The following is a 17,152-nucleotide window of genomic DNA, read 5'->3' on the forward strand; positions in this document are numbered from 1 at the left end:
TCTATTATGATTGAGGTGGTGGTCTTTTTAAGGAGTGGGGGTGTCTGGTAGTATAATTTCATATGGGCAGGGGAAGATAGCTATAACTCCATTATTAATGATAATATCAACTCTATGCACAGTTAATATTTTGGCTTTTTTAAGATGGGTAATGGTTGAGAGTGAGAACTATTATTGCTTTTTGTGTTAATAATATGCCATCATAATCAAAGAGACCTACTTTTCTTTGAGAATATGGAACCATGATTTCTGATCTCAATCAGACCACTCTAAATTATATCTATAAAATAACTCATCTAGTTTTGTTGTTTTCTCACACTTGGTTGAAATCAAATCCAAACAAACTGATCTCCCTTTCTAAAAACTTAATAATCTAATAGGTTCAAAATGGCAGTAACTTTTTTCAAAAGCAGAAAAAAAAGAAAAAAAAAGGGGGGGGGGGGGGGGGGGGGGGGGGGGGAGAATTCAATAAATGTATAAAGAGGCAAGTAAGAGCCAGTTCCAATTTCGAATGTTTGTGTTCCAGCAGACAGATTCCTCCCAAGTAATGATTGGATGCTGCTGTTGCTGCTTCAAAGTTCAAACCAAGCCCATCCCATCACCCAGTCTCTTAAATTAACCAACCATTGAAAGATTTATAAAACTAAGGAACCGTAAATGCCCCAATTTTTTGTTTTCTATGTTGTGAATTGTATTGGGGGAGGAGACAAAGTCCCGTCATACGTTTTTTTTTTTCATTGAACTTTTTGGATAAGGTATAATTTGATATTTCTTGAAATGGGTTGTTTTCAAAAGGTTAAAATTTAATGAGATGGGAAGCACGTTCGTCCCGACACCAATCTTCTCCCTCAATCGGTGACTCGCTGCATCTTGCCGCCACACATATATGCTTTCGCATAATATCTTTTTAGGAATCTCATGTTATGAAACTTCCCTCTTCTTCTTTCCCTTAGCTGGCAATCTTCTTTGCTTTTCTAACCTAATAATCATTGTTATTATTGTCTAATTTTCTTATTATTTTTATTAACTTAAAACACATAATTCAACAAAAAGAATAAACACATTTCCGCCTCAATGTCACAGGATTCTGTGTATCATTTTAATATGTGCACTACCATTTATTCAATTTAATTTTGTTCCATGGTTGTTATGTGTGGGGGAATTTAAGACACGTGTTGGTTTTGATGATTAGGCCCGATCTGGATTTTCGTGGCATGGGCCGGAGTTATTGGGCTTGGGCCCGTATAATGATTTCCCCCTATGGATCCAAATATCTGAGTTAGGGCCCAAATAACACGCCAAGTTGCCCGAGACTCAGACGGTGACTCGGTGAGTGAGGCCAGAACCCTTCTGAGTTTTGGGATAAGCAATGAATAACACGAATTTCGTCTGTTATCCTATGGTTGCTCTGCCATTATTACCTTCCTCTCAGTTGCTGTTTTCGAATAACGTTATCGATTTCAAGCACAGGGTCTCCATTGTTGTAAAACCCACTCTTCGGGATTCGTGTAGATGGCGAATCCGAGCCACTGCCGAAAACGGAGCTTCATCGGCGTCGACTTCCCAGATCGACATGGTGAGGAACAGGGAGGGGGTTTTTACTGCCAAACAAAGCAAGGTCGTTGTGCTTTGGGATCTTGACAACAAACCCCCTCGTGGGCCGCCGTACGAGGCGGCTATGGCGCTGAAACGAGTGGCGCAACGTTTTGGCCAAGTGGTCGACATGTCGGCTTACGCCAATCGCCACGCCTTTATCCATTTGCCGCAATGGGTCGTTGAAGAACGCCGCGAGCGTCGGCAATTGGACATTCTTGAGCGAAAAGGGTTGTTCACGCCGTCCGAATCGTACGTCTGCGAGGTTTGCGGTCGCAAGTGTAAAACAAACCTAGACCTTAAGAAGCATTTCAAGCAACTTCACGAGCGCGAGCGCCAGAAGAAATTGAACAGAATGAGGTCTCTCAAGGGCAAAAAGCGACAGCGTTATAAGGAAAGGTTCGTATCTGGAAACCATAAGTACAATGAAGCAGCGAGGTCTCTGATTACTCCCAAAGTTGGGTATGGGTTGGCCTCAGAATTGAGACGTGCTGGGGTTTTTGTGAAAACAGTTGAGGATAAGCCTCAGGCAGCTGATTGGGCTTTGAAGAGGCAGATGCAACACTCGATGAGTCGTGGTATTGATTGGATGTTTCTTGTTTCCGATGATTCGGATTTCTCAGAGATGTTAAGGAAGGCTAAGGAAGCTAATTTGGGAACTGTGGTGGTGGGAGATCGTGATAGGGCATTGGGTAGGCACGCAGATTTATGGGTTCCATGGATGGAGGTTGAAAATGGGGATGTTACAGAGGAGGATTTGGTGCCCAAAAGATGGAGGATGAGGAGAAGAGACGAGGAAATGGATGAAGATGATGATGGCTTTTCAGTTTCTAGTTTCTATGGAGACATTGAAGCTGGTAGTGATTTGGAGAGTGTAGTGGAAGAGCTTGCTTCCACTAGTACGGAGTTCAATGGTTTTAGAATTTCTGCATTTTCAGAAGGGGAAGATGAAGAAGAAGACGATTGGGTTGAAGAGGATCTGGCACCTGACTATCTGTTAGTGATGAGTGACGAGGAAGATGGGCATCTCTGATATGTCAGCATGTGATGATCATACATTTCATTTGTACATTGAAAATTTTACTAAAATTCATTCATTGTGAAGGATCTTTGTTTTATTGGATGAAGTTGATGATATCCTGATTGCTCGCTTAAGACATGCGTAAGAAGATTGGCATCTCCAAAGGTGTGCGGTGTCATGAATTCATTATCCAACACCCGAGTCTTCCAATATCAGCTGTGTGGCTACTTGGCTTCCACATTTGAAGGTTCAGATTTTCCATTACCAACATTTACCTTTTTTTTTTTCCTTTCATTCCCCAATATCTATCTGTGATGTAAAATCCACGGACATGCTCTCTTTGTCCAAGATGCATGATTTGATATTTGATCTGATCTTCCATCTAAATATAAAAATCATATGCTTCCTGTTGAACTGGGGGCCGCTGCATATGCTCCAAAAATTTAGCTTTCCATTCAAGACTCGCTATCTCTTTGGCACTTGCTGTATGGTACTGAGGACTTTATATTGAACCTAACCGACTTTTTGACTAGAAGAGTTGCTCTTTCAGTTTTCAACTGGTTTGGTTAAGCCTTTAGAGGATAGATTTAATTTAATAAAGGCAGATACAGATGTATTAAGACATATAGATGTTGATGGATCTCGCTCATTTTGTCAAACATTAGCATCACACACATTTGGTTTGGCATTTACAATGGAGACAGAACAGAAGCATTGCTTAGAGCATAAGAATTGTTTATTTATGATTGGTTGGGAAGGGAAGTCAAAGGTGAATTCAGATTGAATATATAACATGTTGGATTTGAGTATCAATTGTGAACTCAGTTTGAAATGCGAGTAGTGATTGATAGTCATCCGAACTTTTGAAAGAGGAAGATCGAGGGGAAAGAATGAAGATGAGGGAGTTGGTCCAAAAAGTCTGCCTCTTTTTAGGAGTGTGTAGTGGGTCGTACGGCCCCATTTGATTGGTTTGGGGGTGAGAACGGAGGAGAGGGAAGTGGGTGTCGGCATTGAGAGTTTGATTGTTCGAGGGAAGTTGTAGGTTGTGAATTGTAACAGTGAGTGGATAATATTTTCACGCAACATACATATTATATTAAATTGTCCAATCATAATTCTTTATTATATATATTATCATACATAAAAGATTGATACATCTTATTGAATTGAAACTCATCGTATTTATGTCAGTTGTCAAGTCAAGAGTTTCAATGATTAAGAGCCCAAATTGCGGTCTTTCATCTTTCCGGTTCTGGTGCCATCACATCCCCTCCCATTATTTTACTCCTTTTTCTGCTTCCTTTCTTTTCCCCCATCATGGTATCAATACCACTCCAAAAATTAATGCCACGCATTTGTTTCTCCATGTTTGTCTCTATGGTTTACAAAAGTTTGGCTCAATTCTTTTTCACTTTCTTTCAATTATTCTCTTATTTCTTTCGAAATTTGCAATTTTATCTTCAAATTCGTTAGACTATTGGGAATTTTTCAGGTTACTGACATATTGGTTCCTGTTTCAATTTCCATCCAAAATTTTATGCTTTGTAACAATTTCATTTTTTATTTTGAAAATCAATCGTATTTTTTCTCAATTTTTTTTAGAATGATTTGCATCTCTTTACTTTATAAGAATTGACTTTGGAGTTAAATTCCAAAAACAAAAATCAGATTTTAAAAATTATTTTTTTTAGTCTTTAAAATTTGATTTGGTTTTTGAAAATATTGATAAAAAGTAGATAACAAAACAAAAAATTTTAGAGGTGGATGGTGTGTTTGTCGTTTAATTTTCAAAAACTAAAAATAATAAATAAAAATGGTTATCAAACGGTACTTAAATAATTTCTATAGTATTTTAGAATATTTATATAAGTTTAAGTAATATTGTAATTTTTGAAAGAATAAGATTTTTTAGAAAGACCAACTGACCAAGGGCAAAGCAAAAAGTTCAAATTTACAATATGTTTAATTAATTGAAGCATATGAAATTAAAACTTTGGAAAATGATTGGATTTTTTTTTATTATTATTTTAGAGTTTGATTAGATACAAATACAACCTAAATTAAACTTGAAAATTACATAATGACATTTTGTTATATGTATAAATAAGTTCGTTCATTTTCTTAAATTTGAAAATAATTTTTTAACTTTTCTTTATTTTGTCCCTCTTGTTATTTGATGCTAATTATTATGGCTTGGCTTGTTCTAATATTTTCTGGAATGGCATTCGTAGGTGAATGAAAATTTAGATGAAGAATTAAACTTAAATAAAAAAATCAAAATTTCTAATTGATTTTTTCAGAAATTTGGAAGAATTAGAAAATTATGCATTTTCTTTATTTTATTCTATGTGAAACAATAACTTAAGATTGAGTAACTTGTTTACCTTCCAAGGAAAAACCGATGGTCGGAAAGGAAATATCTAAAATAGCCTGAAAGGAAGAAATATGCACTTTTATATATATACTAGACGCAATGCATATGGCTATAGGCTTTGGAACATGAATTTTATCAATGAAATTTTAATAACAAATTAATATAAGTTTTATTAAAATTAAATAACAAATATCTGACATAAAAATTAAAAATAATAAAAAATATTTAATAGCCAAATATATATTATATATATATATATATATATATATATATATATATATTATTTTATGTTAATTCACAACCGATATAAAAAAAATTTGCACGTGTTTAAGGACCTTTGGAATATTTAAAACATAAAATTTTATGGTGACATACATTTTAAATCAATATACTTTGATGGAGTAGTATAAACCATAAATTTGGTACATGAAATTAAAAGTAGATGAAATAACCATCTAAATCATCAACCAACTCAAGAATAATATCTTTGATGATACTAGTTTTGTTGGCATGCTTGTGTAATTCAAGGTTAGAGAATATATGATACTAATACCTTTGTATTAGATCTTTTTAATTTATCAAATTTGATCTTGTTGTTCATTATGATAGTTGTCATGGATAGTTCTCCTAACATAATGAATAAACACGTTAAATTCAAACACATGAAAAATGGGTAAAATTTTTTGCTCAAACAATAAATAAGATATCTAAGATTTGAATAAACTAAAACCATAGAAATTTAATCAAAGATCTAATTAAAACTAATAAAATAATAATATAAAATTTCAAGTACTAACAAAAAGTACATACTCCGTATTTAAATTTTAAAATAACACAAATATGTAAATTTTTGTTATAATTGAAAAGGAATATAGTTTATATAATTACCTACAAATTGAAAATTAAAAAGTGTTGCCGCTCGTTGATGAATTCAATTGCTGCATTTCTGAATCCATATAATCGTTATTGTTAATAATACTCCTTCTAAACCTTATCCTTTATTTTCACGTCCGTTCTTCTTCCATTTTCCTCATTCAAACTCACCTCCATTTCTTATCTACCGACTCAATTCTTTTTTATTTTTGCTTCTATAATTTACTCACCCATCTCCTTGAAAAAGGAATTTAAAAAATAAAGAAAATGAAAATAAATTTCTTATGAAATCAGAATTTAAATTTGAGAATAACTTAAATATTTTGTAGTGTTGGAAATAAATCTAATAATCAAAATTTAAACTTCAAGATACTATGCATATATGACTCCCCCCCCCCCCCCCCCCCCCCCCAATGGTTAATGGACAATAATAAATCAAAATTTAAATACGAAAGTAACAACCATATCTTTTGATGAAAATAAGTTTATGGATTATCTAAGCTTCACTTTGGCATGATCCAATATTTTCTTTACGAATAGCAAAAACTTCAATTATTATCATACAATTCTTTCTATCATGATACTCTTAAAATGAAAATGAGGCCAAAGAAATCAGGAAAATTTTTATTTATTATTTAGAAAATATTTAGTTATTATGTGAAGGGATGTGTACTATTTGTAAGGGATGTGTCTATTTGAATTTTAATTTTTATGTGAACCGATACATCAGGAGGATTTCATGGCATATGAAAAGGCAATTATTTAAAAAATATTTAATTATTATGTAAAGTTAAAATTAAATTAGTTATTCACAATACAAAGTGATACAATTTCTTTCAATTATTATATTTGTCTGAAAAGTATAAAATTGGGAAAGAAAAGTTTAAAATATCAACAAAAACTCTAAAGAGTATAAATAAAAGTGTTTTTAATTATAAAGGGATGTGGATATAATTTATAGTTAAGTTACTTTTTCACTCTTGATTTTCTAAATATAGTCCTTTTAATATAGTAGATATTGTTGGGTGCAAATTTATATTTAAAACGGTCCATTGATTATATTTAAAACGGTCCATTGATTATTTTTAAAACGGTCTGTTGATTAATTTTAAAACGGTCTATTGATTATATTTAAAACGGTCCGTTGATTCATTTTTAAACGGTCCGTTGATTAATTTTTAAAATGATTCGTTGATTAATTTTAAAACGGTCTATTTCGATGCTGAAGGCCTATAAAAGGCGAGACTTTCAGCAGTTCATAAGACACAGAATTCATTTTCTAAATTCCCACTTCATTTTCCTCTCTTCCTCCATCTCAACTTTCCGAGCAGTGAGTTTAGAAAAGGTGTACATTCCGATCGGTAACGGTGCATTTTCGATCGTTTTTCATTTGGCTATTTTATCCTGGGGACGACGTGACAATTTAAGACCTTCTTACATACTTGGGCAGAGTCGCAAAACGTCTTAAAGAGAGAGCGAGCTCCGTGACTCGACCTATAACGAGTTTCTATTTTGCAGGTTTTGTTCTTCGCTTGATCGTCGTGCCTTGACGGCTTACAGTTCGTTCTTCTGAGGGCCCTACTATTTCCAACAATTTTAAGACGTTTTGACATCATCAATGGCCCTCAGTAGCAACAATGAGATATCTGATCTCAACCATCCATTCCGGTTCGAAGGAGTGAACTTCAAGCGATGGAAGCAAAAGATGTTGTTTTTCCTCACTGTCAAGAAAGTTGTCGAAGCTTGTACCAGCGCTAAGCCGATCGTCGCTTTAGAAGAATCAACTGAACAAGAGGCAAATGAAGACAACGAAGGAGTCATGGGATGCCCTGCCAAAAGAAGTATGACACCGAAGAGGCCGGGTCGAAGAAATATGCCGTTAGCCATTATCTCAAGTTCCAGATGACGGATGACAAATCCATGGAGGTCCAATCCCATGAACTCCTGAAGATAGCCCACGAAATAATTATTGAAGGTATGCCTCTAGACGAACAATTCCAAGTTATTGTTATTATTGATAAATTGTCCCTCTTGTAGAAGGATTTTAAGAACACTTTGAGGCATAAGACAAAGGAGTTCTCTTTGGAGAGTCTTATAACCCGGTTAAAGATCGAGGAGGAAGCCCGGAAGCAGGACCAGAGGGAGGAGGTGAACGCAGTATCTAGAAAACCCGCCTCTGGCGTGGTAAAACCTGACCAAAAACTTAAGGGGACAAAGAGGAAAGGTCAGAACCGTGACTCTAGCAACCAGAACCAACAAAAAAAAAAACAGAAGCCCCTTTCAGGAGAAACGGTACAATTCCTTTGTTTTAATTGTCGTCCTGCTGGTCAGGCGAACCTGACAGAAGAACCGTTAGTCGCCATGATCACATAAGTAAATGTGATCGGTGGTTGTGAAGAGTGGTGGATAGACACTGGCGCGACGCGCCATGTCTGTCACGACCTTAGTCTATTTAAAACTTATACTAAAACTAAGAATAAGAATATTTTGTTGGGAGATCACCATTCCACGAAAGTTGTTAGAAATGACGAGGTGTAACTAAAGTTTACCTCTGGGAAGATCCTTACGTTGAAGGACGTTCTGCACACTCCGAAGATACGAAAGAATTTGGTTTCGGGTTATCTCCTCAACAAAGCCGGGTTTACTTAAACTATAGGGTAGACCTATATACCCTTATTAAAAATAATGTATTTGTAGGGAAAGGGTATGCAACTGAGGGAATGTTCAAATTAAATCTAGACCTTAATAAAATGAAATCTTCTGTATATAGGCTGTGTTCTATGAATATTTGGCATGCTAGACTCTGCCATGTGAATAAAAATTTAATTAGTAACATGATTAGGCTGGAAATGATACCTAAGTTATCCACGAATGATTTTGATAAATGCGAGTATTGTAGTCAGGCTAAAATTACTAAAACTCCGTATAAATTTGTACTTAGGAATTATGAGTCTTTAAATTTGATTCATTCTGATGTCTGTAAATTTGATGGCATATTGACTAGGAACAGTAAAAGATATTTCATTATTTTTATTGACAACTGCTCTGATTTTACTTTTGTATACCTGCTAAAAAACATAAGTGATGCTTTTGATGCTATCAAACTTTTTGTTTCTGAAATAGAGAATCAGTTTAATAAAAAAGTTAAAAGACTTCGTAGTGATAGGGGAACCGAGTATGACTCGGACAATTTTAATGAATTCTTTAACTCACATGGAATAATATACGAAAAGACCGCACCTTATTCTCCTGAAATGAACGGAAAAGCCAAAAGGAAAAATAGAACTTTAGCTGAGCTAGTAGCTACTATTTTACTTAGTTCAGGAGTTGTGTCTTATTGGTAGGGTGAAATCATCCTTACCGTGTGTTATGTCCTAAATAGAATCCGGAAATCTAAAAATAAAACTTCACCTTAGGAAATTCTCAAGAATAAGAACAAACTTGTCCTACTTTAGAACATGGGGTTGTCTAGCCTTTGTAAGGATTCCTGACCCAAAAAGGAGAAAGTTGGCTAGTAGAGCTTACGAGTGTGTCTTTATAGGTTATGCCTTAAATAGTAAAGCCTATAGGTTCTATGATCTAGTGAACCAAGTGATCATTGAATCAAATGATGCCGACTTATTTGAAGATAGCTTCCTTTAAATCAAGAAATAGTGGGGGTTCTGGTTCAAGTGGTATAACTTTAGTTAGAAATCCTAACCCTAGAGAGGAAACTAACCCAAAACCTAGAAGAAGCAAAAGAGCTAGAACCGCCAAAGATTTTGGAAATGACTTCCTGACCTACAATGTGGAAGAAGCCCCTAAAGTTCTAAGAGCTGCCCTGTCCTTAGTAGATGCCAACCTATAGCAAGAAGCCATAAATGATGAGATGGACTCACTTGAGTCAAATAGGACTTGGCACTTAGTAGATCTACCCCCAGAATGTAAGGTAATAGGGTGCAAATGGATTTTAAGGAGGAAACTTAGACTTGATGGGACTGTCGACAAATTTAAAGCCAGGTTAGTAGCGAAGGGTTTTAGACAAAGAGAAAACGTAGATTTCTTTGACATCTTCTCCCCTGTCACTAGAATTACCTTTATCCGTGTCCTGTTCTCTCTCGCTGCCCTTTATAACCTCGTAGTATATCAGATGAATGTAAAAACTACTCCCTTAAATGGTGAACTTGAAGAAGAGATTTACATGGAACAACCTGATAGTTTTGTTGTCCATGGTCAAGAAAACAAGGTGTGTAAATTAGACAAATCTCTCTATGGACTAAAAAAATCTCTAAGTAATGACATGAAAAATTTGACAACCTTATCCTATCTAAAGGTTTCAAGATCAATGAAAGTGACAAATGCATCTACCATAAGTTTGATAATAACCTCTGCACTATCTCGTGTCTATATGTAGATGATTTATTGATCTTTGGGTCGAACTTGCACGTCATAAATGATGTAAAATCAATATTGAGTGCAAACTTCGACATGAAAGACTTAGGATAAGCTAGTGTAATCTTAGGCATAAAAGTAAATAGGTTTGAAAAGGAAATTTCTTTAGATCAATCTCACTATATAGAAAAGATTCTAAAGAAATATAATTACTTTGAGTGTAAACTAGCATGTACTCCTTATGACCCTAGTGTCAAGTTGTTCAAGAACACTGGTGACAGTGCTAATCAATCTGAGTATGCAAGCATCATAGGCAGTCTTAAATACGCTACCGACTGCACTAGGCCTGATATAGCTTATGCTGTAGGACTACTTTGCAGGTTTACAAGCAAACCTAGTAAAGAACATTGGAATGCTATAGAAAGGGTCATGAGATACTTAAAGAAAACCCAAAACCTAGGATTATATTATCAAAAGTTTCCCACTGTCCTTGAAGGGTTCAACGATGCTGATTGGAACTCTCTTTCGGATGATTCAAAGGCTATATCTTTAAAATAGCTGATGGAACTGTCTCTTGGAAGTCCAAGAAATAGACTATTTTAGCTCAATCTACGATGGAGTCAGAAATGATAGCACTAGCGATAGCTAGTGAAGAAGCAGGCTGGCTTAGAAGTCTGCTATCAGAGATTCCCTTACGGGAAAAGCCGTTACCATCCATATTGATCCATTGCAATAGTACTGCAACAATCGCAAAAGTTCAGAACTGTTACTACAACGGAAAGAGACGTCAGATACGTCGTAAGCACAGTACCATTAGAGAATTTCTCACTACTGGTGCAGTTAGAGTGGATCACATACGGACTGATGAAAATTTGGCAGATCCTTTGACGAAAGGACTAGCCAGAGAAAAGGTTTTCAGAACCTTAAAAAGGATGGGACTCGTGCCTATTGAAAGATGAATCACCGTGAGGAAAACCCAACCTGTAGACTGGAGATCCCAAGAAACAGGTTCAACGGGTAATAACTGATCACGATAATAACTGATCACGAATGATATATAGTGAATCATGTTAAACCAAACACAAAGTTCCATTCCTATGACTTAAAGTCTGAGCATGATATCCTGAAGCGTAAGAAAGGTTGAACTCAATTCTTAATGAAATCTATATTAAAAAAATCATGAAGTAATTTAACATATATGCGTTCGACTAAGATATATTGAAACCAAATCAATTATATTCATACTTTAGGTTAGTTTTGCTGACTTATTTTCCACTCATCTTCAAATGCCACTTTAGTGAAGTTCAATAATTAACTATTATGTCATCTTATCGTTAAGTCAATTAACGATCAACTACGTTTATTAACTTTAAGAACTATGAATATTTTGTCCTTAAATTTGGTTGTCGGTTGAATAATGATTTATAATACTCCTTTTCAAAAAGAAAATTATAATACTCTAACCGTTTAACTGAAATTTCGCAAACAATAGATTAGAAAAAATAGTGTTATTTTTATTTTTTCTTCACATAACTCTATTCTTCAACGAGGGGGAAAAACTTCAATAACAACACTATAAAATCAAATTTTAGATGTTAAAACGAGCCTTGCTTAACTAACATACAATATGTATTAGTAGTTTTTAAAAATTGCTGACAACTATGCTTTTAGAATAATCAATTGTGAAAAGAAGTAAGTAAAATAGTGTTTAGCAAATTTTTATTTTAAATTAAAAAAAGTGAGCTACAATGTTCGATAAATTAATACTTAATTAGTATAAATTAGCTATATGAACTAAAATAGACTTATTATTTCAATTATTTTATATGAATAATTAATTTATAATTTATTTAAAATAGTATATGATTTAAATTTCAACTAATTTTATTTATTTAAATTATTTGATAAAAATTTTAAAAAATCATTCTTATAAAAAATGCATCAATTAAAATATGAAAATATATTAATAAAAAGGATATTATTATAATATATTTATTTAAATGGTTAAGAAGTTAGTAAATTTTTTCAAGAAGCTAAATCAAAAGCTAGCATCTATCAGTTTTACATGTTAAATAAAATTAAATAGTCATCTTGATAGATTAATAAATAATTCATTTGATCAACAATGTAGGCAGTTAAGATTTTCTATAATTACTTCTTATGATTGCAAACTCAATCCCAAATGGTGCCTAAATTTATGATTCGAATTTTTCCATCTTTTATTATATTAACAAAAAATCAAATTTTAGATATTCGTTAAGAATATTTGAGATGTTTTAAAGTTGAATTGTTTAGCCATGGAAAGGAAAATCTTTTGAATTGTCCTATGTAAAAGATTTAAAATGTCTACGTGACAAAATTGTCAAAGTTTTAATTTTACAATGTTAATGAAAATATCGAAAAAAATGTCATGATCTAAAGATATTTCAAAAATGATAAAGTAAACCAAATTAATAAACAATTTTTTAAACTCTTTAAACGAGTTAGAATGTTTAGGAAAAATATCAATTTATACTTCTAAATTTTGGGTTGTATTGATTTGAACTTTAAACTAAGAATTGTATTAATTTAAATCTTAAATTTTTGGGGTTTGTATCAATTTAAAAAGTGATCTTTTCAGATTTATATCAATTTAAACCCAGACTAATAATTATATTAATTTAAACCTTGAATTTCATAAGTGTATCAATTTAAAACCTAAACTTTCATAAATATATCAATTTAAACTTATCCAAATCAAACATAATGGAGGGTTTAAGTTGATATAATTATGAAAGTTCAAGGTTAAATTGACACACTTAAAAAAGTTAAATTGAATTGATACAATGATTAGTTTGGGATTTAAATTGATACAACTCCCAAAATTTAGGATTTAAATTGATACAATTATTAGTTTAGAGTTTAAATGGATACAATCTCCAAAGTTTAGGGTATAAGTTGACATTTACCTAAATTGTTTTAATTAAATAAAATACAAACAAGAAAGTATTGGTTATGATTTTCCAACTCAACCATATTGATCATTTTCATCTCTAAAGAGAGAGTACTTTATCAACTTAAGATACTCTTTTCTTTTGCAAAAAAGAAAAAAGAAACAAAGAAAAAAAACTTAAACAAACAAATTAAACGCAAAGGCAGCCGTTGCCGCCACACAAATTAGATCCAACATTATGCAAGAACCAGAAGTCTCAATTAATCATATTATATAAAATTGAAATTATTTATCGACTATTTAAGAAAACATGAAGCAAGGAACGTGTTTGGATAAACATAAAAAGGTGTGAAAACCACAGATACATGTGATATATGAATGCGTATATGTATATATTGTAGTTGACAGTTTGTTTTTTATTTATTATTTTGAGAGGGTCCACATCAAACGTAATAATTTCTTTACACTCCCACGACACAATATGATATTAAATTTCGGTTGATATTTCATGGATTCAATATCGAATCAACATTTCCATTATATGGTTTAAAAAACTAATTAAACATAGAAAAAGTAATAAAATGATATTAACGTGAATATAATATAAATAATAAATATTCGGGGACATACCAATTTATACCTATAAATTTTCAGTATTGTATCAATTTAAATCTTAAACTAATAATTGTATCAATTTAAACTTTGAACTTTGGATTTGTATCAAACCCCAAATTAATAATTGTATCAATTTAAACTCTGAACTTTTATATGTCTATATCAATTTAAGCCATAAACTTTCATAATTCTATCAACTTAAACCCTTCATTATGTTTTATTTGGATACACTTATGAATATTCAAAGTTTAAATTGATATATTTATAAAAGTTCAGGGTTTAAATTGATACATTTATGAAAGTTCAGGGTTTAAATTGATATAATTATTAGTTTGAGGTTTAAATTGATACAATCCCCAAAGTTTAAGGTTTAAATAGATAAAATTTTTAGTTTACAGTTTAAATTGATCAAATCTTCAAAGCTTGAGGGTATAAATTGATATTTGCCCCAAAAAAATTTTAACTGCCTTTTGATTTCTTAATATGCTCCTTGAAAAAGTATTTTAACTGTTGTGAACTTGAGGAGCACAACGGGAACAAGGGCATCAATAAAATATAATATTAAAATAAATAAATATTAAAATAAATTTAACATAATATATAAATTAACAAAATAAAATAAATTAACAAAATATAGAATAAGGAATTTCTCTGATTCTTCACTTTCTCCAATTTTCATAGATTTTGCCCAATGTATCTTCAAAAACTCACCAAATGCCACTATTTATAGACAATTTGGCAAATACGATCTAGATTACATGGACATTAATAGTGTGTAATGTTGAGACACATTGACAATATTTTGGGAATGGAGGCATGACACATAGTCAATGGACATTAATCATGCCCATCTAATGGGCATCTATTATCAGAATATATATAATACTCCCCCTTAGATGGTCATTATATATATTAAATATGTCTCGTTAAAACCTTACTAAGAAAAAGCCTAATGGAAAAAATCTTAGTGAAGGGAAAATAGTACATATTTCATATAATTTATAATCCTAAAAAGTACATTTACTCCCCCTCATGGAAACATCACTTGAGATCTCTGAGTCGCCGCATTCCAATGTTATGCACCAGTTTTTCAAAGATTGCAGTAGGTAATGCCTTTGTAAATAAGTCTGTCAGGTTATCTCTCGAACAAATTTGTTGTACATAGATGTCATCATTTTCTTCAAGATCATGAGTGTAGAAAAGCTTTGAATGAAATATGCTTTGTTTTATCTCCTTTAATATATCCTCCATTGATTTGGGGTATGCATGTTGTGTGTCTTTGTATAATATTGTTGGAAGATTTTTATTAGAAGACAAACCACGTGTTTCACGAATGTACTGAGTCATTGATCTTAGACATACACATTCTCAACTAGTCTCGTGAATTGCAAGAATTTCAACATGATTTGAGGAAGTAGTCGTTGTGGTCTTTTGCACTGGCCGCTACGATACAGCAGTTCCTCCACATGTGAATAGATAACATGTTTGAGATCTAGCTTTGTGTGGATCAAATAAATATCCAGAATTTGCATAACCAACTAGATCAAAATTTGATTTATTTGAATAAAAAAAAATTCATATCAATCGTTCTTTGGAGATAACGGAGTATATGTTTAATTCTGTTCCAATGTCTTTTTGTTGAAGAAGAACTATATCTTGCTAATAAATTTATTAAAATGTAATATCTGGTTTTGTATTATTAGCAAGATACATAAGTGCACCAATTGCACTAAGATATGGTATTTCAGGACCAAGAAGTTCTTCATTATCGTCTCGAGGTCGAAGTATATCTTTCCTCACATCCAATGAATAAACTTCCATTATAATGTTCAATGGATGTGCTTTTTCTTTATAAAATCTTTTAAAAAACTTTAATGTATAAGTTGATTGATGAACAAATATCTCATCTACTAAATACTCAATTTAGAAACCAATACAAAATTTTAATTTTTCGAGATCTTTCATCTCACATTCCCTTTTAAGATATTCTATTGCATTTGAAAGCTCAGGAGTTCCAATTATATCTAAATCATCAACATATACAACTATAATAGCAAATCCTGACTGTGATTTCTTTATAAAAACACATGGATATACTAGATTGTTTTGATATCATTCTTTCAATAAATATCGACTCAGACGATTGTACCACATTATATGTTTCAAGTATCTTAAATTCTTATGGGATTTTCATATAAATATCATTATCAAGAGATTCATATAAATATGCTATGACTACATCCATAAGATGCATGTCCAGATTTTCATATACAATCAGACCAATAAAATATCTTGATGTAATTGCATCCACCACTGAAGAATACGTCTCCTCATAATCAATATCAGGTCTTTGTGAAAAATCTTGTGCAACTAGTCTTGCTTTATATTTTGTGACCTCGTTATTTTCATTTCTTTTCCTCACAAATAAGCATTTGTATCCACAGGTTCGTTATCTTCTGATCTTTGGACTATTGGTCCAAAAACCTGATGTTTTGAAAGTGAGTTTACTTCTGCCTCGATTGCTTCTTTCTACCGAAGCTGATCTTTTCTATGTCGACATTTTTCAACAGATTTTGGTTCAAGATCCTCACTTTCAAATATAATATCAAGAACAACATTATACACAAAAAAATGTTATCAATAACTACATTAGTTCAGTTCTAACTTTTTCTTGTCATGACATAGTTTATTAAAATCTCATTATTATCTTTAGGAATTTCACCTTCCTTACTAGTCATATCTGTTGGGAATGTTCTAGAACTCGTAATTCGTGTTAAACATTCTATTTATCAATAAAATATTATTGAGTAACTTATTCAATAAAGTTGTTGATTTTGCATTCTATTATGAAAATCCAATAAACATATCCATGGTTATAGTGTGAATATTTTAACTTTATGTGGTGATATAAACAGGATCAAGTTAATAGTTTATAGTCTAAATGGTCTAATAAGTATATGGATAGAATTAGGTATCTCATCTTGGTAACACTATTGAATGCGGCCCATTTTGTAGGTAATACAAATGATGTGATCCATAAATCATTCATATAGAGACATATGAGTGGAGGCATCCTATGCAATGAGTTTGCATATAGACTGGACCATAAAAATAGTCACTTTTCTTTGTAACAACTATTTACTGATAAAACTGACTATTTCATTATTAAGTAACCTAGGATAGCTCGATCTTAATCCTGAGCTAGCTACAAACTCCTGTTTATTCGGGATTATCCTTTGATCTGCATGGGTGAGAATAGTCTAATAGCACTACTCAATAAGCATTCCATTTTGGGGATAAGACTGGATGAATAGCTGGGAACATAGCCTTGCAAGATGAAATTCGCTCTTACCCGATTTAGGGTTAGCAGATA

At 32.5% G+C, this 17,152-nt stretch overlaps 1 protein-coding gene across 1 annotated transcript; it reads left to right on the forward strand.

Annotated features, from left to right (window-relative positions):
• The first annotated feature begins 1,057 nt into the window (after nt 1-1,057).
• On the forward strand, nt 1,058-3,073 carry LOC120086789. The gene has a single exon (XM_039043584.1). The coding sequence runs from the start codon at nt 1,370-1,372 to the stop codon at nt 2,624-2,626; it is 1,257 nt and encodes a 418-aa protein (XP_038899512.1). The 5' UTR covers nt 1,058-1,369; the 3' UTR covers nt 2,627-3,073.
• The last annotated feature ends 14,079 nt before the right edge of the window (nt 3,074-17,152 follow it).

Source organism: Benincasa hispida, chromosome 9 (genome assembly GCF_009727055.1).
Source record: "Benincasa hispida cultivar B227 chromosome 9, ASM972705v1, whole genome shotgun sequence".
Lineage (NCBI taxonomy): Eukaryota > Viridiplantae > Streptophyta > Magnoliopsida > Cucurbitales > Cucurbitaceae > Benincasa > Benincasa hispida.

What these genes read in the sequence shown, in the direction of transcription:
- LOC120086789 (XM_039043584.1), top strand. Translation starts at nt 1,370, where the DNA reads ATGAATAACACGAATTTCGTCTGTTATCCTATGGTTGCTCTGCCATTA.